Source organism: Microtus pennsylvanicus, chromosome X (genome assembly GCF_037038515.1).
Source record: "Microtus pennsylvanicus isolate mMicPen1 chromosome X, mMicPen1.hap1, whole genome shotgun sequence".
In the NCBI taxonomy this organism is placed as follows: Eukaryota; Metazoa; Chordata; class Mammalia; order Rodentia; family Cricetidae; genus Microtus; species Microtus pennsylvanicus.
The window spans coordinates 89,271,152-89,295,386 of NC_134601.1; the positions used below are offsets into that span (position 1 = coordinate 89,271,152).

Sequence of the window (24,235 nt, forward strand, 5' to 3'; positions counted from 1 at the left end):
TTGTTAATTTAATGCACACTGGTTAAAACTTTGGCAAACATCTCATGAATTGTTCTGAGCCATGTTCATTAGAATCTGCCACTCAAAATATAATGATAGTTATTTTGACTATTTACAAGGGATTTGGAAAGGTTAATCTATGTAGCGCTATTTTTTGATGAATCAATTATTTAAATTGTATGAATTTGAAATCTGAAGCTGCAGGTGCCAGGAGTTAGTTATTTTCTGGAGTGATTTTGGCAGAACCTTTAGCATACAGTTCTCAACTATGGCTTTATTATTCTTCACAATGGTTTTCCTAAATTTGAGGAATGTGCCAAGTAGCTGCAGGGCCTCATTATGCCTTTCATGGGTGTTTGGGACTTTTTGTGTTCTATTACAATTATTCCTCTATAAAAAATAGTCAAATCTCTTCCAGAAACATTAAAAATTTGAATTTGAGACATTCATTTAAATATGATTCTTATATAAGCTACAGTGTATTCCTATTTTATTTGGATTTTAAAAAGAAATTAGCACATTACAGGAAGACTATAAAAAGTATCAGGTGACCTAGATAGTGTACCTACTATGTGTAGTGGATTTTAGTTCTACATTTCTACTTACTATCTCATCATACTGTGTATTCTTTTGAGAGTTTTATCTTTGCTAAGTAAATTCTTAAGAATAAGGTGCTCCTTACAATGATTTTTGTATCTATTTTATATGATGCGATCTAAATGAATTAACCTGTTTTCCTTCATTCCATCAGAGAGCCAAGACTTTTTTAAGGTCCTAGGTTACTCCATTTTATTTTCATTTTCCTTCTTACATATGGACCATTATTGATTAATCTCTTATGTGCTGGAACAACCTTGGTCTAGACCTTTAATTTGGTTAAACAGTTTTTGGGTAAATCTGGGAATGAATGGTTACTTCTTTAATCATTTGATTTCTAGTGATAGCACTGGTAAACATAATAACCCTAGTAGGCTAAAAAAAAATAGCCACTATTCCAAACACAGCTATAGACAGTGTGGGCATGGAGAACAGACCAGATTTGACGACTTAGTGGCTAATTCTTCATTTTTCATCTGTGTTGGGAAAGTTTAATATTCTTTCTGTGTTTTTTGTTCCATTTTTTAAAAATTACTTAGTTTTAGTTAATGTACGTGTTAGGTTTTTTTTCCTTTTTCTTTATTCTTCTCTCATATATTACATTCCAACCATAGTTTCCCCTCTTTCCTCTCTTCCCAGTCCCTCCTACCACCTCCCCTCTTCCTCAGATCCACTCCTCCTCTGTTTCCCTTCAGAAAAGGGCAGGCCTCCCAGGGATATGAACCAAACATGGCATAACAAGCTTTAATAAGACTAGGCAGAAACCCTCGTATCAAGGCTGGATGAGAAATCCCAATAGGAAGAAAAGAATCTCAAAAGCAGGCAAAGAAGTCAGACATACTCCCGCTGTTCGGAGTACAAAACCCCCGAGCTAAACACCTACAGCATATGTGCAGGAGCCCTAGTGCAGACCCACGCAGGTTCTGTGATCGTCACTTCAGTCTCTGTGAGCCTCTAGGAGCCCCAGTCAGTTGATTTTGTGGGTCTTGTTCTCCTGATGTCCTCGACCCCTCTGGCTCCTACTTCTCTGGGGTTCTTTGAGCTCTGCCTAATGTCTGGCTGTGGGTCTCTGTAGCTGCTCCCATTAGCTGCTGCAGGAAGCCTGTCTGATGGCAGTTGGGCCAGGCACAGACCCAATGAATAAAGCAGAATAATTTCATTAATTTTTTAAAATATTTTTGGGCCAGTTTTGTATTTGGTTCTTTCCTATGTCTATGGGCTGTCCTTCATCTGGTTCCTGGCCCTCCAGCCAGTGTCAGGCATGGGCTCCCTCTCATGGAGTGGGCCTCAAGCTAGACAAGTCATTGATTGGCCACTCCCACAAGCTCCAAACCACTGCTGCCCCAGCACAACTTGCATGCCGGGCAGGTTGTGGGTTGTAGGTTTTGTGGCTGGGTTGGTGTCTAGTCCCACCCACCCCTGGGAGTCTTGCCTGGTTACAGATGGCCAGTTCAGGCACCATGTCCTCCATTTACTAGGAGTACTGGTTAGTTTTATTGTTAACTTAGCACGAACTGGGGAACCTCAACTGAGGATTGACCTAGGTAAGACATGTCTGTGGCACACTTTCTTGATTGCCACTAGATGTGTAGGGCCCAGCCCAGTGTGACAGGCACTATTCCTAGGGAGATGGGCCTAGGCTGTAGAAGAAAGATGTCTGAGCATGAGGTAGAGCAAGCAAGTTAGCAAGCCGCATTGCTCTGTGGTTTCTGCTTTCTCACTTGCTTTGGTTTCTGTCCTGGCCAACCTCAGTGATGGACTGTGGCCTGGAAGTGTAAGCCAAATAAATCCTTCCTTCCCTCAAGTTGCTGTTAGTGAGGGTGCTTTTTTTTTTAAATCACAGAAACAGAAAGCAAGCTAGAACATGCAAAATAATGGGTTTCTTCATGAGATTTTTCGTACTTGATGTCATTTTAATTGCTCATTTTATCCCATTACTGTTGTTTTTCTTTGTCCGTACCACTGTTCTTCCTTTCTCCCTTCAAATAGTACTCCTACATGTGAGAGAAAACATATATGGTTTGTCTTTATCCCTCATTGCCTTCTCATTTCCTCTTTCTCAGCCTTCTCTCTCCAGAGAGTCCCTTTTCTGCTTTCATGGTCTGTGTGCCACACGTAAGAGAAAACATGTTTACTCAAGTGGGGCTTATTTCACTTAACATGATTGGAAGTTCCACCCATTTTTCTGCAAGTAATGTAATTCCAGTCTTCTTGTTTTATATTAACTTCGCAAATCTCATTGCATGTCCTTATCTTCCATCATTGGCATTTTTGAATCAGTGACTTTCCTACCTCCCATCCCATCGAGTGTCTCCTGGCGATCTCCTTTAAAATCTTCCTCTTTATTCAAGCTATAGTCATAGTCCTAATCCTTTCATCTTTCTTGCCAAGCATAGAGAAAACAGGTCTTTGGATTTCCTTGCTGAGGAGTGTTGCTCAAATCATAAGCATAAGAGCTCACTTAGACAACGAGTTGCTTAGAAATCTCTGGTTCCAGGAACGTGCACCACGAATTGTATTGATAGACATTAACATTTTAGATAGTCATGGAGTTTAATCAAATTGATTTTTAGCTTAGGGGTGGTAATTTGCCAACTCTGAACATAAGTAGGAATTATCAAAACATGTATAAATCCCAGAATCATAATTGGACCAATGAAAGAAAGTTTCAGAAGGATTTATATGTTCTATTACCATTTGGGGACAGTTTAAAGATCTGAAATAAACAAAATATTGTCCATGCATGTGCGGTGCACCTCACGAATCATCAGTATTGAATTACTGTACCTATTGATAGGGACTCTCTCTGAGTGGAAGGGAGTCGGTCCCTAGACTGCATCAATTTAATTATAGTAGTTAACTTCTTTAAGTTTATGATTAAAGATTATATCATTTAACAGAATGATCTGGCAGAAATAGGTTATGAAGTTATCTTTAGCTGGGTGCCTTTAAGAAAGGGTTTCTCTTTATACTTGAAATATTTTACAGATTAATAAGACGCCTTATTATCATAAGTCAAACAAAACATATTTGTAGATCGAATCTGACCAAGATACCATCTTTACCACCTTGCTAGCATTCTGTGTGGTAGAAAATGAGGTGTCTTTATGTCAACAAGTTGGAATCTATTCAGGATGAGTGATCTGGATTTTAACCAACATGTAAGCTGGTTTTCATCAACCTTTATATATTTACTTCCCTTTGCAAAGTCATTGCATAACTTCTTGACAATATATACACATTACAGTTACTTCTCTATGACCCTGTCTTCTATCATACTTAAATTAAGTTTTTCTATTCCCCTCATGGCTTCATGGACTCATATATAGACTCAGCTTGTTCTGATTAGATCTAATTATTTCATAATCCAATTGACCACTTCTATTCATCATAGAAGGCTGTTCTCAGATTTGCCACTGGCTATCTCGTTACTATGTTAGGAACCTTGGAAAGCATTGTGCCTTTCTAATAAATAATATGATGTTCCATAATCATTGTCTGTCTTGTGCCAAGATCAAGGCTGTCATGCTTTTCGGTTAACCTTGAACCCACTTAGTTATGAATTATGAAATGATTCATGTATTGAACCTCCACAGGGCAGAGATTTTATTTGACTTACTATATATTTTTTAGCTTCTTGAAATAGTGCTTGGAATAGAATAACTACTACATATGTGGTGAGTAAATGTATCATTAATGATGTTCTTCTCAGTGGACACAATTTTAACTGTGGTCTCTAGGGGATATGGAGCTAGTCTTGATGCGGTTTGGATACCACAGTGAGAGAGGGAAACGTTCAGAATTCTGAGTTTGTGATTAATGAACTTGGAGTTTCACCCTAGTTTTCTTCTTTAATTATAATTTGATTTTTTTGATTTCCCAATGATTCTGTCTTATTTTTTTTTCAAATTCTGAATGCTTAAATGCCAACTTGTAGTTCCATTCAATAATGGAACTATAATTTAATAATAACTCTCTGTGTATCTGTGCAAACATCTTTCATATTTAATTCCTATATCTGTGCTTTGTCATTTCAGTGTTGATTTTAGCACATTACATGCAGTCATCATTGCCTATACTAGAACATGCTTAGTTAGTTGAATTCCCGAAAGATTAAAAAGAAATTGTATCTCTTCTTCACCAACTTCCTGAAAATATGTCTCTCATATACCTTGAAGGTCTCCCGATCTCCTTCAGGTTTGGTAAGTAGAGAAACTAGCAAGACATAGCACACAGTTATTCTCATGGCTGTAATTTATTATGGTCAAAAGACAAAGGAAAATTAGAAAAGAGGAAACATGTCTGTGGTAGAATTCAGAAGAAGAAAAGGCACAAGCTTCCAGGAACCTTCTTCTAGGAGAGGTACCCAAGACCCAGACAGTTCCTCTAGTATTGGTTGTGATAGACACATATTGTTTTCACATGCTTTGCATGGTTTGATAGCCAGAAACTGATTTGCTAAGTCTTTTATCAGGGCAGGCTGTGAAAGCTACTTCTGCCCAGCACATGCACAAACTATACAGCCTCAAAATAAAAGCAGCTCCTCAGCATAAACTTTACTGTACAAGAAACCCAGAAACAGTGAAGGAGCCACTTTATATATTCTAACAATGTCAAGGACCCTTGCAAATTCCGAGTTCCCAGGCCCCATTTTGCAAGGAAACCTTCCTTAGAACAATGGTCTCTGGCCTGCTTTGTTTGCCTAAGTGGTTACCCCCATAGAATGAAGCTACATTAACATGTTGCTTGTCTCCAGGAAAAAAAAACCTAACTACACTGAAATTTTCATAAAATAAAGTAATACTACACAATTCTGTCATGTTGTAACTCTGTCCAGGGCTGTGTTCTTATGTTGTCAAAATTATATATCTGAAAATTATTATTACCTTCTAATAGCTATTGATAAAAAGTAATTCTCTTGCCATCATTTTCCTTTCAGATAGTCTCAGTGTGACTTGCACTGGCTCATCTCTTACCCTTTCTGCTAGTGATTACATCCTCACCTAGCCATGTGGTCTCACCTGTGGATGGGCCTTTGTTACCATTTTTCATAGCTGAAGAAATCCACTTTTATTCTGTTGTTACTTGGTATGTTTTTATGATCCTCTACAGCCTAAGCATCTTCAGTTCTCTTCCTTTATCACCGAGTATGGCTGAAATCCTTGCTCTGATATCTTTGCTCTAGAGCTTCATCCCAATCTACTTCATATTCCACCACAGACGCTACTATAAATACTAGCCTATGATTTTTAAAGTTCTTATTGATAGCCAGAGTTGGTTAGTTTGCCATCCTTGCAGTTAGGTCATGTGTGAGAACTAAGGTATCACATCAAAGAATATTAAAATATCTATTGCTAGCCAAGCATAGTGGCACACCTTTACTCCCGGCACGTGGGAGGCAGAGGCAGGCAGGTCTCTGAGTTTGAGGCCAGTCTGGTCTGCATAGGGAGTTCTGGGACAGCCAGGACCATATAGAAAAATCTTGTCTCAAAATCAAAGAAAAATCAAATAAAACAATTATCTTCTTATTTACTGAGGTAGACTTGAAAGTTCCAGAATTTTTCTGAAGAGCACAGATTTCCTTAGTAAAAGAGATCTTTCAAATTTTAATCCAGAGCAAAGAAACGTATCTGTAAGTGAACTTCGTAAAAAGAAAGTTTGTTCCATGTTGAGTTTTCAAAAGATAAGAGAACACAGAGTTATCCACTCACAAATTCCGAGAAACTAAGCAATTTAAATTTGATATAACAAAAAGATCATTGCAAGAGAATAGATACTAAGGGTAGTGACAAACTCATTCCGAGTTTTGAAAATTGTTCAATTTAACCACTATTATTTTGAATACACACACATACACACACAAAGGGAGATAGATTATAATTACACCATTCCCCCTTCTCTTTGCTGCTATAATCCTTCCCATTTATCTCTTTGCTCTGTTTCAAATTAAGAACCTCTTACTTATTGTTACACACATGCATATCTACCCACACACACACACATACACACACACACACACAACCAAATATGTAAGATAAACCTTCTCAGTCTTTATAATGTTGCATGTATGTGTGTTTTCGGGGCTGATCGTTTGGTATTGGAAAGCAGCTAGTGTTCTCGTCCCACTTCCAGCCTTCCTTAGTTCTTTGGCTAGGGTTGAGGTCTTCTGAGCGTCCCGTCTTCCATTAGCATGGCTTTTGTGCCATCCTTGTTCAAATATTACTTAGGTAGCTGTGTTGTTGAGAGTTGATGGGTGCAGCTGCCCTGATATTTAAAAGATGAATTTTCATAGCGGACGTCCTGTTCCTCTAGCTCTTATAATTAATTCACCTTCCTCTCCCAAACAGATCCTTGAGTCTTAGGTGGAGGACTTGTGTTGTAGATGTGTCCTTTAGGGGTGAGCTGCCCAGTTCTGCATTTTGATTGGTTGTGCTTTCTGTAATGGTCTCCATCTGTTGCAAAGAGATTTTTTCTTGATGACGGGTGAGAACCAATACTTTTCTGTGGGTATAAGGACAAATATTTAGAAAGGCAGGGACTAGGCTAGTTTAGTAAAGTGGTAATTGTAGGTTCTCCTCCAAGGTCCGTGACTTTACCAATCTTGGGTAGTTGACCAGGTTTCTGCTATCAGGTATGATGTCCCTCTTGTTGAATAGGTCTTGAATTTTAGAGAGCTGTTGCTTACCACCAAGGTATACTTGCCACTGTTGCAAAGTTAATTACCCTGACATGCTGGACAGTGTTGTAGTTCATAGACACAATACTTGGGTAATACTATTAGTTGTTTCCTTCCTTTGGAAGCATGCATGGTTCCTTCTTGGACCATAAAAGCATATACAGGAAAGAGGCTTTTAGGACAAATCCATTCCTGGTCTTCTGAGTCTTGTGTATGAAGTACATGGTACCTTTACCTTTCACCTCTGGGGGCAGTTCACCAATCACAGCAGCGATAGCATCTACTGTTTTGGGAATCTCACGGAAATCTCAAAAGAGGTCTTCTTATGCTTGGTGTTAGGTTTTTTGTTTTGTTTTGTTTTGGATAGTCTGTGGCTCTTCGGGGAGCATTGCCACTTAAACTATATTTATTTGTATACAGAGTTTTATATTTGCTAGAGATATTTTAAGTTTATAGTTAATAGTCTGATTCGTTATGACTTTTTCTGATACCTAAGGGAAATAAATAAGAAGCTATTATGTTACTTTCCTCCCTCCTTCTTTTGTATTTGTATCCTTCCTTTTGGACCTGTTCTTCCCTCAGATCACGTGTATGGTGATAGTCACTCTTCTATTATTGCTCCTTACCCTGTAACAGTATTTTTTAAACTTTTCTGATTTCTGTAGTTACTCCGGATTATGTATTTACTCACATCTGAAGATTTGGAGTTAGGAACCTCAGATGTGACCATTTGTCTTTCTGGACTTAGGTTACATCACTCAGTAAGATACTTTATAGTTCCTTCCATTTACTTGCAAGTAGCATTTTTCTTTACATGTGCATAGTATTCATAGTAACATATGTGCCATGTTTTTATCATCCATTTTTTAGTTGAAGGACATTTAGGTTGTTTCATTTCCTCCTTGTTGTGAATAGAGCAGCAATGAACATGACCGAGTAAGTGTCTGTGGAGTAGAGTGTTGAGTCCTTTGGGAATGTGCTGAGGAGTGGTTTAGCTGGATCATATAGGAGGTTTATTTTTAGCTTTCTGAGGATTCTTTACACTGATTTTCAGAGTTGGATGGACCAGTTTACAATCCCACCAACAACGAATGAGGGTTCCCCTTTCCCCCATATCCTGTCCACCTTTTATTGTCAGTTGTGATCTTTGCCATTATGACTGGGGTGAGGTGAAATTGACATCTAGGTAAAGATTTGTTATGCCCTACTTGTTTTCTGGGTGATCTCTTCTTGAATCTATAAACTGAGTCTCTAGAGAGACAGCTATTAGCCAACCTGCATTCTTTTGTAGGGCTTTGCTATGTTGAGTTTTGTTTGTTGGAAGTTTAATTTTTGTAAGTTGTACATTTATAGATGTTTTTCATTTATAATATCAGTTGAAATTTCTAGAAGTCTAAATTATACTTTACTGAATGTTGTCATTTAATAACATAGCACTTTGGTGTAAGGACTGCACCAATTAGTTATATTAATTGGGGCTGGGCACCTCCCAGTCATTCTCAACAGCCTCTCTCTCTCTGTCCACACACACACACACACACACACACACACACACACACACACACAGAGAGAGAGAGAGAGAGAGAGAGAGAGAGAGAGAGAGAGAGAGAGATACAGATACAGATATCTTTTCTGATGATTCCTTCCTGCATTTGTGCTTTGGCATTTATTGTTTTTGTTAGTCTTGGGAAATTCTTAGTTGTTCATTTTTTTCTGTTCTTTATTTCTTTTTTTTCTTTCCTGTTCCCTTCTTTCTTCCACCACCACTGGGAATTGAACTCAAGGCCTTACAGATGCAATAAAAGCACAGTGCTACTGAGCTACATCCAAAAATCTCTCTTTTATCTGTTGCATCATCATGGTGATTCTTATCACATGTATATTATACCTTTCATAGCTTTAGATCTTTTTTTTTTGGTTTGTATTTCCATCTTAGAAGTTCCTATTGGAATTTCTTCAGACTCACTGATGTTTTGCTGAACCGTGTTCAGTTTTTAAAGGCATTCTTCCTATTACAGTTTTTCTGGATTTTTTTAGCATTTAGTTTTATGCTTCTTTAGATTTTGAATCTACTGATTTATCCATCTCTTCGTTTATGTTATCCACTTTTGTGTAGTATAGTCCTTAGCATTAATCACAGATGTTTCCAGTTACTGAGTTCATATTTCCAAAACATGTCAAAGTGTGGTTTTTATCTTGCTTCTGCATCTTTGAGCTGTGTTTTCTGACTTTTTGTAAGCTGGACATGACAATAATAGATTAAAAAATAGTGGAGGTGCATGTACCTTTAGTATGGAGCTTTATGTTTAACTCAGGTTAAATTGCGTTTTTGTCTTTCCTCTAGCTTTGGTTTGCCATAGAGACTTAGTGAATTGTGCTGTTCTTTTAGTCAGAATGGGTCCTGTGCAGAAGGACGTGGTGGTAAGGTGTCATGGTAGGGGGAAGTGTTCCATAACTTCTGTGATTTTTTGTCTACCGCCCCCCTGGGCTGTGACCTTTCTCAGCACCTCTCAGTTTATTTTTGGTGTTACTTTTAAGGAGAGACATATGGATATGGAGTTGAATGCTTTCTTCAATATCCGCTTCATTTAGACTGTGGTAAACTGTAGTAGTTGGAGTATGGTAAAATAGTTCTTGTTATGCCGCAAAGCTCCTGCCGTGTGCTTACTTTTCTACTACCTTTACTAGCAGCATGAATTCGTGAGGGGATTTTTCTTCGTTTTCTTCTCTGGAAAACTGATAACATTCTCAAGGTAAAGCTACTAGGGAACGCAAACCGGAGGTATTCTCTGATGGGATTGGGCCACTCAGTTTATAACTCTGAAACTCATACTTAATGGGTCTTAGCATTATTTTATTTACAGATTAGCTTTCCCTGGGCTGGGAATGGTTTGCATGGCGTTTCTGCTCTTGAGCTTCTCAGTTTGGCAGCAGCAGGTTTCCTCGCAATCTCCAAACTTTGGTAATCTAGAGTCATTCAGTTTGTTCAGCATTTTTTTTTCTCATAGGGTGTCTAGAAGTGATGAGTTCCAAATTTCTTACATACTGAGACAGAATACAAGATGATTTTTTTTAAATGAAAAGATTTCTTTGTGTTAAGTTTTGGTCTCTTGAAAATGTATTTGAGTAACTAATTAATTTACCTCTTCTTATAGAAAAAGGTAACATGTAAAATCTGTTGAAAGATTGTTTTTTGTTTCATTTTGTTTTGTTTTCCTTAGATCCAAAATGCCCAGGAGATGTCGATTTTCATAATAGTGACTGGGACATTAAGACAATCACAAGCTCCTTAAAATTCTACCTCAGGTATGTTTTATTCAATTGGATCTTGACTTTTTATAATTGATGAAATTTGTCTAAGAGGATTTCTGTTTAATAAGATGTTTTTTGTTTGTCTTTGAGACATGTACTAACTATGTAGCTCAGGCTGGACTGGAACTAGATACAATCATCCTGCCTCAGTCTCCTGAAAGCTAAAATTATAGACATTGGCCACCACCTCAAGCTCTTGAAAACTTATCTTTAATATGAGGATTTGATTTAGAAAGCATTTGTTACTGGAAAAATCCTTTACGAAACAGTATTATTTAAAACCATCCTCTTGTGGATATAGCTCAGCAGTAGAGTCCTTACCCCGAGAGAGAAAGAGAAATAGAATATGGCTATACCATATTTCCATCTCTTTACCCATATAAATGGAAATATAAAAGAATATACAAAGTTGGGAATAAATGAGCAACAGCAATAAGAAAAAAGATAAGCAAAATTTGGGGATATATAGTGCTGATAAAATTAATGTCTTATTTATAGCTATAAGTAAGTATATGTTATTTAAAATATGTTTGAATATGTATATATAGACATGTATATTTACATAATTCAAAGACTATATACACACATATACATATTATGTACATATCCATTGATTTTTTGAGACAGGCTCTGACTTTGCAGGCTGGACTGGAACGCTCTGTGTAGATCAGGCTGGCGTCCATTCACAGAAATCCACTTGCCCCTGCCTCTGTGCTGCTAGGGTTAAAGGTGTGAATTTCCACCACACATAGCACTAGCTTCAGTTACCCTCTACCATTCTTTATGATCTATAACATACACTATAGTTTCAAGTTCAAGTGTTATCTTTTCCATTTTTTGAGGTCTTTTAGCATTAAGACAGATGTTTAAACTCTGTACCGTATCATTATTCTAAACAGCTGGGTCATGATATTGCTGTTGAATGACCTTCCACTGTAGCATCATCTTGATGTAGTTCTAATTTCATATAACTATGAATGCTATGTTCAGAAACATGTCTATTCTTTTTTATATTCTTTTTTCTTGATTTTATTGAGCTTACATTTTTTTCTCTGCTCCCCTCCCTGTTTCTCCCCTCCCCTTCAACCCTCTCCCATGGTCCCCATGCTTCCAATTTACCCAGGAGATCTTGTCTTTGTCTACTTCCCATGTAGATTAGATCCACATATGTCTCTCTTGGGGTCCTCATTGTTGTCTAGGTTCTCTGGGATTGTGATTTGTGGGCTGGTTTTCTTTCCTTTATGTTTGGAAACCACCTATGAATGAATAATATGATATTTGTCTTTCTGGGTCTGGGTAACCTCACTAAATATGATGCTTTCTAGCTCCATCCATTTTCCTGCAAATTTCAAGATGTCATTATTTTTCTCTGCCATGTAGTACTCCATTGTGTAAATGTACCACATTTTCCTTATCCATTCTTCAGTCAAGGGACATTTAAGTTGTTTCCAGGTTCTGGCTATGACAAACAATGCTGCTATGAGCATAGTTGAGCACATGTCCTTGTGCATCCTTTGGATATATACCCAAAATTTGTCTTGAGGAAGGTTGTTTCCTAATTTTCTGAGTAATTGCCACACTGACATCTAAAGGGGTTGTACCAGCTTGCACTCCCACCAGCAATCCAGGAGTGTTCCCTTTACCCCACAACCTCTCCAGCATAAGTTGTCATCAGTGTTTTTGATCTTAGCCATTCTTACAGGTATAAGATGGAATCTCAGAGTTGTTTTGATTTGCTTTTCTCTGATGACTAAGGATGTTGAGCATTTCCTTAAGTGTCTTTCAGTCATTTTAGATTCCTCTGAGACATGCCTTTTCTGTCTTATAAAAGGAAATGCTATTGGAGGGCTTATCCTGTGATAGTCACTGTGCTCGCTGCTAATATTAACACCTTCATTGATTATTTGTTTATCCCTACTCCTGTGTACCACAGGAAGGGCAATACTCCTTTTTACTGATGGGGAAACTCAGGTTCTTGCTTCCCCAACAAAGTATGTATGTGGTCATAGGTGATATTTTTTGAACTTAAATCTCTGACTTAAAAAGCTACTTTTCCTGGGGTGTCTTTCCCCCCCTAATACCTGTTTTCAGGAGCCATGACCGACTTTGGGATGTGGGGATAGTTTAATAACAAGAGAGTAGTCTTATATGAATAATTTCCAACTTAGATGAGTAAGTGATGTACTGTCCCTATCCTCTTTAAAGCAATATCTTCACAGATGTGTTTCAAGGGCTTTCTTCAATTGAAAGCCTTTCTAGCTTAAACCTAATCAGCAGAAGGGAAGGCCAAGTCTAAAACTATTAGTGGCCGACACATGTAGCAAGAGGTGATCATTAGTGAAGCTGTCATATTGTGCTAGGCTGTCATCACTATTGATTTATTTCAATTTCGTTTTTAAGAAAGAGGATTTGTTTTGACTTGTAGCTTAATAAAGTGTCCAGTCCATTCTGGAAGGGAAGTGATGGCAGTGGTGCACACGAGGTCACATTGCATTTGCAGTCAAGATGCAAAGTTTTGCTTTTATTTGATGTAAAGTTTCATAGCAGTGGCATAAGTGGCAAGAAAAGAGCTCAGGAGGAGTTTGTGGATGGAATCCTTTTGCTGGTTGGGATCGTGAGGGAGAAAGGAATCTGGTGTGGGCAATCAGACAGAATAGGGATCAACTGATAATGAAGTGAATGTGCACGACCACGGGGCCGTTTGCATTTGCCACGGGAAAATAATGTTTAGTAAGAAATTAGATGTCAGGCCCTTCTTGTGCCTTTCAGTGGCAGAAGTGGAAATCACGATGCTGTGCTTGTGCTTAAAACCACAAGAACAGATGCCCCTCTGCTCCAGGAAAGATACAGACTTTTGGCAAACAGCAGTGCAATGTTTTATAGCACTCCCTTTTGTCCAATAGTAGCTGCCACTCAAGTAGAATCAAATCAATGGCCAAAATATGAAAATGAGTGTATTTCCAATAAAAATATTCATTTCCCAACTCTGTTGAAGATGGAAATATCTGACTCCCTTGAGCCCACATGCTTCTTTGTGTAAGTAAATATGTCTGCCATTGAGAAAATAAAGGCAATGTCATGTAAGTGCAGATTAAATATCAGACAAGTGCAGTATGAAAATCTCCTAGCCTCTGTAGATATTTGAGTTTTCCAACCCTCTAGTGTTGTAAAAACAGAAAAGGGGCCATGATAAATTCCCAGAGAAGATAAGTTATAAAAGGTCAAAGTGGTGAGAAGAAACACCAAAATCAAGTGATTCAACAGAACCCAAGAGGTAAGTCTCAAGGAGGCTTGTTAACAACCCCAAAATGATACAAAGGTAAAAAATGACAGTTGTCTTTTTGTGCAGCATTGAGGCAGTCACTGGTGGTACTGGTCAGAACAGCTTCATTGGAGCAGTTGGGCTGAGTCAGGTCATAATGGATTAGCGAGCGAACCAGGGGGTTCCGGGACTAAGAAGTAGACATGTTATGTCCATTGCTTTGTATAGAAACCTGGCTGCAAATGTGTACAACAGCTCATCAAATGGTCTTGTCTATGTTCCTGCCTCTATGGTTAGTACTTGCCCAAGTTTTAGTGCCATCCCAGACAGAACTCATCTCTTTGTTTCAATCCTGCTCTACTTCATAGGACCAGCGGAAGGGTCAAATAGAACAGATACTAAAACGCTTTGGAAATAATTCTTCAGATCCACCAATTTATAAGCACGTTGTCATATTTCAAGTAGGTCTATTTTAGAATTGGCAGGATTGGTTTTTATTTCCTTTCACTTCAGGGAGCTAATTGGAGACCTTGCTGGAAGCTGCAGTCTATATTTTGGCAGATCTTCTTTTAAATATGAGGAAGAGACCAGATTAGCCGTCCTCGTCAATTTAGACCATGAAACCCAATGGACAAGTTCAACAGAACCGCTACATACAGGCTGCCCATGCATGCTTCACCATTGCCAGGGCATACATTTCATTCAATTTCATTCTTTCAGACATAGAACTCAGTGGTAAACTTCTGTGAGATGGGTGTAATCAGGCTAAGGTATGGGTCCTTAGTACTTGTAGAACTGAGAGTCCAAGGTCTGGTTACTCCTTCCTCCAAAAGAGTGATCCCCTTCATTCGTTTCAGGAATCTTTCCGAACCTGTCATGACTTATAAGCTTCACAAAGAGCTCGTCTCTGCTGCCAGTAAGTATGTGCACTGCTCGTTCAATTGGTTGCTCTGGTTTCCTAGTAAGCTTATGATAAAAAGCCTGTAGACTGCTTTGGGGGACAATTCCCAAAATAAACTGATGTTGCCCACTGCCAAATGAGAGTAGTTTTGGTTGCTAACTTTTTGAGGTAAATAATTTTGATAGCCAATGTTAGTTGCATGGTTTCAAGTAATTGACTAAGGGGAGGTACGTGGTATGTACTTCCGGGCTCTTTCAGTGATTGACTTGGGAAAGCAGCACCCATAGTGCTTCACATATAGTAGGTGGGGAAAAAGTTTCCAACTGGAGGCTTTGCTTGGGGCTTTAGAGACAGCCTGCTGTGCCTGGGGTTCTGCCTGCCTCTGAACCTGAGTTCACAAGCTTCCATTCCCCACTTTCTAATTTCTTCATCCTTCTAGGCCTACATTTTGTTTTGTTTTGTTTTTTATTTTTGTTTTGCTTTCTAATCTCCCCTTGCCATTGCTGACTTTGTTTTTTATTTTTTTCTCATTTATTCAGTGTGTCTGTGCCTATTTGGCTGTTTCCTTTCTTCATCTTTCTTATTGTCTTCCTCCCCTTTCTTCTCTCTCCTTCCCTCTTCCTTTCTCCCTCTCCCTGTGCTCAGGTGTGTGTGTGTGTGTGTGTGTGTGTGCTCACGTGCGCAAGCGTGCATACATCTGAACACATGCACGTACATATGTGCGCACATGTTAGAGTTTAATTAATCCAGTCACCTAGAAGCCAAACCATCTCTCTTTGTTCTCTCTGCCAGAATCTGACAACCTGGATTACCGTCTGGGGGCTATTCACTCCCTAGTATATAAGCTACCAGAAAAGAACCGGGAGATGCTGGAACTTCTAATCAGACACTTGGTAAAGTAAGTAACTGCTGGGGTTTCAAAAAGAGTTTCTGTTGTTCGTCTGGAACACATGGGAGGACTGAAGAAAAACTGATTCCTAACTCATTGAACCCCATCCCCCCACCTTTTTCTTCTGCCATCTGAATATTCTCTGAGGGAGGTCAGTTTTGCATTTACCCGTGTACGTATCCTGGAGTCCACAGGCCTCTACTCTGTTGTAGTTGAAAGGTAGCAGCAGTAAGGAAGTGTGCTGTGCATCAGGACCAGACATGTACTTTACTGTCAGACGAGCCTAGTTCTACCACTTAGCTGTCTTAGTGAGCCTCTCTGAGCCTCTCGATGTTCATCTCTATGAACATATGAAGTAGGAGTGTCATGGATTCAGATGAACATAGGAAAGCCTTGACATAGAGTGAGCTCTTAAGAAGTGCATTTTTTTTAACGTGTGTGTCTGTAATCCTAGCATTTGGGAGGATAGTGTAGAAAGACTGTCAGCTAGAGGCCAGACTAGCCAATTATGTAGTGATACCCTGCCAATGGAAAGAAAGAATAAAAGAAAGGAAGTAAGGAATGAGAAGGGGGGAAGGAAGAGAGCCATGGATTGGAGGAGGGATCAAAAGAGGGAAGAAGGATGAAGAGAGGGAGGAGGGGAGTTGGGGCAAAAGAGAAATGAATAAAATAAAAGATATTAGGATGTGGTCAAGCTCCTGGCCTGCTGTGAAGATGGCAGGAAACTTACTTAGAAGGGGTACACATGCTCCGTGACGATGCATCATAAAAAAGATTCAGTTTTGTGAATGAAGATTGATGCTCTTGAATCAAAACAAAGATAGACGGCATGCAGTTGAGAAGTTATCAAACTTTGAATGCTTATTTCAGTTCTGTTGCTAGCTCATTTGATTGCTGTGCCCCTCTCTAGGCCCCTCCTGGTATGTTAAGCAGCAATGTGTAAAACAGCATAAAATTACAATATATCCTAAGCATATATTTAGCAAATATGCCTATCTATACACTCTCAAAATTCATCATGCTATATTGAACCTCATATGGAAAGAATCTAAACACCTAATCTCCAGGCCTTTAGTGATAGTGAAATCTCAGACTAAGGACCCTCTTGGCTGCCCCTGTGAGATATATATTGAACACTCTGTGTATCTGGACCTCGTGTGTTCCTGTGATGTGAGGTATCTCCTGAAATCTCATCCAGCTTGTACCTTCTAAGATTGTTTTTGCACTTCTACTGCAAGTGGATATTAAAGATGCTGATATAGATAATAAGCGCGGATAGCAAAATGATAGATTTTGGTTTATTGCTGATGTCTGCAGCTCAGGCTGATAAAGAGTATTAAGAGACATGTTCTCTCCAAAATGTACTTTTATGTAATCTTAGCAAAAATACAAAAATCAACGAAGAAATTATTTGTGCATTAATTTGATGTTGCTGTAGGGAAAGTAACTTTGAGTTCCATTTCTAGCTTTAGCTCTAGTTTGTTGGGTGACCTAAAGAAAGTCCTTCCACTCCTTGGCCCTCAGTTATTAATGTAGAGCTTGTTCATTGATAGCTGGAAGGAACCGAATCAGCTATTTTTCAAGGCATTTTTTTAGCTGTGACTTTCTGAAAATCTAATATGTGACAAGATCCCTATAACTCATTATAACGTTCCTGCTGATAGTGAGTGATGGGGCATCGGCCTCCATCTTCCCATCTAACTGGTTTACCTCCGCATTCCTGCTCCTCAAGATCTTTGAAACAAAAGTGATACATATAGATATATCACAGAGCTAGAAAGCGTTAAATGTGTGGAAATGTAATACTTAATCTCACCGCAGTAATGAAATGCAGATCAAACGTCTGCTGAGCTACCATTCATTGACAAATTTCAATTTACATTCTCTGTCAATGAGACTATGGGAAACAGGCCTTCTGAGTAATTGCAGTGTTAGTTTAGTATGCTTCTAGAGGAGGGGCATTCAGAAGCACTTAACACATGTGCATATTGATTTTCACTTCAATCTACCAGGCACACTTTTTGGCATCTAGTCTAAATATACATCTCCACAAATGCAAGGCAATGTTGGTCAGTGCAGCATAACTTTAACAACAAAAATTGGATTGTACATGCCCAACAAAAAGGGCTTGTTGGGTGAATAAGGGTATATCCCACATGTAGTAATGTGTACTCATAAAAAAAGAATAAGGACATTGTCTATGCAGGTTTTTCCCCACGTGATGCATTATACATGTTAGGTTATAAAACAAGCAACAGCAACAACAAAAAAGACCTAAAATATAAATCAAAGGGTGTAATATTTTAGAGCATTTTCCTAATAGAAGAGGAAAAATTTAAATATTAGAAATCACACGCATGTTAAGGTCAAATGAAACACAATGGGATTTTAAAAATATGTAATGATTCCAAAAGTTAAATACAGGCTTCTGCAAGACCTGGGAATTCTATTTCCTCACTGTATACCCAAGATAAATCAAAACAGATGTCCTTACAAAACCTATGCACAGATATTTATAACAGCATTATCCATAATTATTTAATAGTGTCAGTAAACCTAGCACCTGTCACTATATAAATTGATAGACAAAATATTGCATAGTATTTAAGAGTTGCTGATACTAGGTGTGGTGCTTTTTATGGAATAATGATAGCTTCTTGCATTAGACATTGGTAGTACTTATATCACCCTACGAATATACTAAAAGCCATTGAATAATACTCTTGTAAATGGGGAACTTAATGGCATTTAAACCTCAGCAAAGTTATGAAGTTATGAAAATGGTATTAATGTCATGGAGGGGATAGGGACAAGAATTAGATTTCTCTGAGTCACCTTCTGATGTAGATTTTACTTCCAATCAGTGCTAATTTGTACAAATCCAAAAATAAAATAAAAATAAGCAAATCTCAAGAACCCTAAAACAGAACAGCCCAAAAGCAGGTGCATGATTGTTAACTTGGTGATAGGAGCATGTAGAGAAAGGAGCTATTTCAACTAAGTTGTCCGTCCTTGCCTCTCACTCATCCTTACGCAATGGCGCTGGAAAGCAAGAAAGAGCTACAAATAAATTTTAAGCGTCACTCGGTTGTTTTATTAGTAGTCATATAAATATGATATAAAATATATAAACATTTTACAAGGAAAACAAATATCTGTGTGCATGAATATTTGTATGTGTTTATACACTAAGAAATAAGAGAATTGGATATGAAGGTAGAAATGAAGAACGGAATTTTGCAGTATTAAAGGTAAAGGGGAAATGTTATAGAATATTATTATAAGATGTGTTGCTTTTGTTTATGCTGCATTTGTTTAACTCCATGAAGCTGTGTTATTGTGCCTGTCTAAAACTCCTGATGGCCTAATAAAGAGCTGAATGACCAATAGCAAGGCAGGAGAAAGGATAGGCGGGGCTGGAAGACAGAGAGAATAAATAGGAGAAATCTAGAAGAGAAGAAGAGCTAGAGAGAACAAGGAGAGGAGGACATCAGGGGCCAGCCACCCAGCCACTGAGTAAGAAGGAAAGTAAGATATACGGAAGTAACAAAAGAAAAAAAAACCCAGAGACAAAAGGTAGAAGGGATAATTTAAGTTAAGAAAAACTGGCAAGAGACAAGCAATGCTAAGGTTGGGCACTTATAAGTAATAATAAGCCTCCATGAGTGTAATTTAGTTGGGAGCTGGGTGCTTGGCCCCCCCAAAGAGTAAAGAGTCCAAAGAATAAAAACAACAACAACAAAGGGGGTGTCTATGATATACCAAATAAAACAAAAACATTTTTTTCCATCCTTGAAATGGTTCTCTCCCTCCCCCTTCAAATGTGAGTATACCTAGTGCCCAGTTCTTTGTATCTAAATTCTATTCCCTTTTCAAAAGAACCAGAGCAGCTTAGAAAAGCGGCCTTTCCAGATCTGGGGTTTGGAAAGACAAGGTGAGCCGTGGGTAAATTATGCCATAAAGAAAGGGATTTTCTTGAATAGGATGACACCAATGACGTTTGGGAAGCCCGCACAGGAATACTTGCTAAGAGCACATTGATGAAGCAGAGATTCATGGAGGAGGTGGTAAGGACAGAACAGCTATTACAGAAGAACAGCAGCTAATGAATGTGGGAGTGATAGCCAAGTCGTTAGCACTGCCTTGGTTTTGAGCACTGATTAAATGATCAAATCGAGAGACAAGATATTCTTATCATTTTAATGTATCGCTTCAGGCTACTAATTATAAATGGACACTGTGGATCTTCACAATGAGGCTCTGTGACAGATGCTGCCTTAAATCATTGGTCAATGTTAGTATCACCAATAATGACACAAGTTGACCCTCTATGTCTCCTAATTTGATAAAGTGTGAAGTATAAAGCATGAAACTATGAAATGTTTAATGTGAATCAAACTAAGAGACGAAAGGCTATAAATACAGAGAATGCTTGACAATCTATGAGATTATTGGCTTGGATTTATTTTTTCCAAGTCAGTATCGTGGGAAAAGAGGTAGGGATCCTAAAAGGCAAATGCAGTGCATGAATTTTGATTTTACCGACATGTTAAAAACTCAGTTTAAAAGACTTGTTTTCTCTTGACACTTGAGAGAATTTGATTATGGCATAGATATTAGGTGGTGTGGAATTGCAAATTTTCTTCTACATGAAATTCTTGTTATAGTCTAGTAGGAAATTTTGCTTTGTCTTTCAGTATGAATGCTGGTAGTTTAGGGATTAATCAATTTATTTCTGGAGACGTCAGAAAACATACACAGAGAAAGCAAGTGCGGCAAAGTACTGATCACTGAAGCTTCCTGTAGGCTGGCCAGATGTCCACAGTTCTTGTCATAGTCTTTTATCACTGTGACAAAGTATCAGAATAAAGTAACCTGAAGGGAGGGCATATTTATTTCGACCCATCACTTCATCAGGGTAGAGTGAGTGGGGCATGTCCATGACAAGACACAACACCTTATATCACAGTGGCAAGGCTTAGTGAGGGGGGAAGAAGGGTAAAAGAGAGAGATGGAGAGAATGTGAATATGAGAAATTTAGTGGGCTTTGTCCATTTTTCCCTTTTGCTCGACATGTGCCACAAGGTTATGGGATGTTGTTGACATCTTTTAGGGCATGTCTCCCACCGTAGTTAACATTCTATGGAAATGGCCTGACAGAAACCCTCAGAGGTGATATGGCTTCCATAGTGTATATAATGATTATATCTGTGCCTTTGTAATATATTCCTGCTTCTTGCTATTTTCTAGGTTAATAATAGGCAAAAATAAATAGACCTCTGGGGTTCTCAGTTATCCAGTTGTTTTTTTGTCTGGAGTTTCCATTAGTCACAGACAGGAGATCACTAATAGTCTCCTCTCCAGCAGTCTCACCCTTAGTGGAATTCTACAATGGAAGCTAATGTCATAGCTAATTCTACCATTCGTACATGTGTTTATCAGTACACAAACACAAAGGGAGTTGTACAGCTTGTTCTATAATCCCAATGAAGTCCCATTTCTCTGTGCTTTCAGATGCATTGACAGCATCTTTTGTGAAAGTTTTACTTGAGGCAAATGAGAAAATGCAGTAGTATAATTGGAGTCCGGCAATAAAATTCTATGATCTAACGGGGGAGATGTAAGACTCTTTCACCGTCTTGCATCTGTGCTGCTATTTGAAAGGATTAGGGTTATTAGGTTTACTGGATTCTTATTTTTGTAATACTTACATCTTTTCAGAAGCAGTACTTCACAGTGTAGAAATTAGAAAGTACAGAAAACAAAGTCAAAATTATCTTTCTTTGTTCTAGCGCTCTGTAGTCCTTACTGATAATATAACACATACTATTCTAAATCTTTTGTGAAAGTGTGTTTATATAGAAACATATTTGTGTTTGTCAATAAGATGAGGTTACGGTGTTTAGCTTCCCTCCCAACTTTTTGGAGGCAGTCTCAGGTAGTCTATGCAGACATGAATGTCATTTGGGAGGGTTAGGGACTCCTGGTCCTCTTGCTTCTGTCACTCGAGTTCCGGGATTACAGGTCTGCAGAACCATGCCTGACATCTTCTGCTTACCTTGTTCTGTAGTTTCTGCCTTTCCAGACTCTGTTATTATTTTCCTAGTTGACATTAAAACTGCTTTTTAAAGGTGTTTGTCTAACTAACCAGTATATTACCACACATTCTACCTCTCTCTTACATCCTTTTCATCTCTTTAACTTACCATGCCCCCAACTATTATGACACTGGTTTATTGATGAGACCACAACATTGTCCTGCACATTGTTATTTCTTAGTCTGTTTGTAACAGACAAGTTCATTCTATACTGCAGGTTGACCTCATACTAATGATACCTGTGCTTTAACATCCTCGGTGTTGGAATTACAGATGCTTGGTTCCTTCTTCCTAGTTATACTTATTTTTTTTCATTGTCTTATTTCTAGCCTGTCCCTTTATTCTTGCATATAACAGGTTGCCTTTAAAGGCTGAATGGATTCATTTAACCGATCTGCAGCTCCAGCAAATAGTCAAGGATTGTTTGGTAACTTAGATTTCATCACATCTGGAGAGTCGTAGTAATGGTTTATTCACTCGTTGATGGTCACAGTATCCCGTGCTATTGTTTTCTTTCTGTTCCTAAGAAGGCTGTGTGACTGTATGGTGTTCACAGTTAGTATCTGTATTTCCTACACATCTGCCTCATGAGAAATCATTTTTGCCACCTGTCATGCTGACTGGCGATAGTGTTTTCAAAATTTTATTGTAGCTCTTTGTCTTTGTTCGTCTTTTAAATACAACTAGTTACTCTTAGAGTATAAATGTACAGAATCATGATTACAATAATACAATCATCAAGGTATGAGAGTACACATGCAAGTAAAAAATATAAATAAACATTTTGTCATTGGTTCTGAGGGCACTTTTCTTTTTCAAGTTGTTATCTGCATTCTGGAAGCATCTTAGAACCAACAGTTTATTAAAATTGCTATTGTTAGATAGCCTTGATGTAATTATCACATTCTCTATGTATCAACTTGCTAATATCTGCTCTCTTAGCTTACCGTCACTATTGCTGTTAACTTATATCCAGTTTTCAGTTTATTTTTGTTCTTTAAGTTTCTTAAAACATTATGCAATGATTTGACAATAAAATTGTTTTTCTTTTTTACATTCATGATTTGGTTTTAATCGGTGGCATTGAAATATTCTAGGCCATTGTACTATGTTGAAATATATATCGTAGGTTACAGAGTATGCTACTGATGGAGAAAGCCAAAGCTGTTTACCCTTGAAAGAGATCACCATTTTGGGAGAAGGGACTGGTCATTTTTGGCGCTCACTCTCTCTGTTACTGCTTTTCCTTTTGAATAAATTTGTATTATGCAAGATGTCTTCTAGTGTGTATATACAAAAATTAAATGAAGGAAACATCACCATATGAATCATCCAGATTCAGCTCTGGAGGTCGCACTTTATTTATAGTCCTAGTTTTCATCTGCCTGGTGTATGATTTTTTAAATAAAGTCATGACACTATATTTGTTTCACTCAGCAAAATCTCAGCTTCAAATTTATCTTGAGAAGATGAGAACTCTTTGTAAGCACATATCTAGTAAAATTATTGTAGCTGAAAGGAAATTAATAGTAATATGAAATATTCTGTTTTCAAATTTATACTGTTCACAAGTATATTGTTTCTGTCTTGAAATGAGGATCTAATTTGAATGTATACATAGCAATCTAGTGACATGAGTTTCAAGTATCTAATTTCTAGCAGAGTTTGACTTGAAAGTACATAGGGGAGGCTTTCAGCCTGGATCACATCTACACAGTTGTATAATTACAGCTTGAAAGCAGGCATAAGTACTATTTAAATAAGTTGAAAAGCTGTGTTCAAGTAAAGCTTTATTTATAAAAAAAAAGCACATGATAGTGAGATTTGGTTTAACTGCTTGATCTATAGCACTGTTTTCTAAATTTATTGCATATCAGAATCACCTGTCACATCATAAAACACACAGTGTGGCCTAGACTTGATGTAGTGAGCAATAGAGACTATTTTATTTTACCGTGTATTCAATATATAGGTTTTCTGTACACCTTTCCTTTTTCTTGTGATATGTTAAAGAAAAAAGTTCCTTGTCCTTTAAAGTTTTCTGTAGTTGAAAGTTGAGTATAGAAGCTTGCTTTGCTCAGATTCCAGTTTGTTTGGATGTGTGTTTGTGTGTGTGTTTCGAGAGGGATAATATACATAATTGATGGTCCAGGAGACGTGTAGTGTGTGGCTCTCTCTTTTTCACTGTTTTCGAGAGCAGGGTTTTCTTAGATTCATTTCCTGGCAGGCTGAAATACACTTTCGATCACCTAATAACTTTTTCACCTTACACATGACAGAATGGATTCTTAGGGATGGAAAAGATAGGCACAAAGCCACACAGTACATTAGTAACAGAACCAGGAATATGATTGGAAGTGGCCTCGTTTAAAAGTCAAAGTACATCGAGTTCTTAGAGTCACTGAACCCTAAAACTGGCTGATACTGACAAGTTCACATAAATAGCCTCCAATTCTTCTGCCAGCTATCTTTGTAAACCAGAGGTCTCACTCAACTGAAT

General features: G+C 38.0%; 1 protein-coding gene across 1 annotated transcript in view; it reads left to right on the forward strand.

Moving 5' to 3' along the window:
• Positions 1-24,235, forward strand: part of Ophn1 (oligophrenin 1) — a 347,400-nt gene that overhangs the window by 264,202 nt on the left and 58,963 nt on the right. Inside the window, exons 16-18 of the mRNA XM_075958789.1 lie at positions 10,495-10,579; positions 14,705-14,763; positions 15,541-15,646. Of these exons, the coding sequence (XP_075814904.1) occupies positions 10,495-10,579; positions 14,705-14,763; positions 15,541-15,646 (250 nt within the window). The remainder of the gene's footprint in view (positions 1-10,494; positions 10,580-14,704; positions 14,764-15,540; positions 15,647-24,235) is intronic.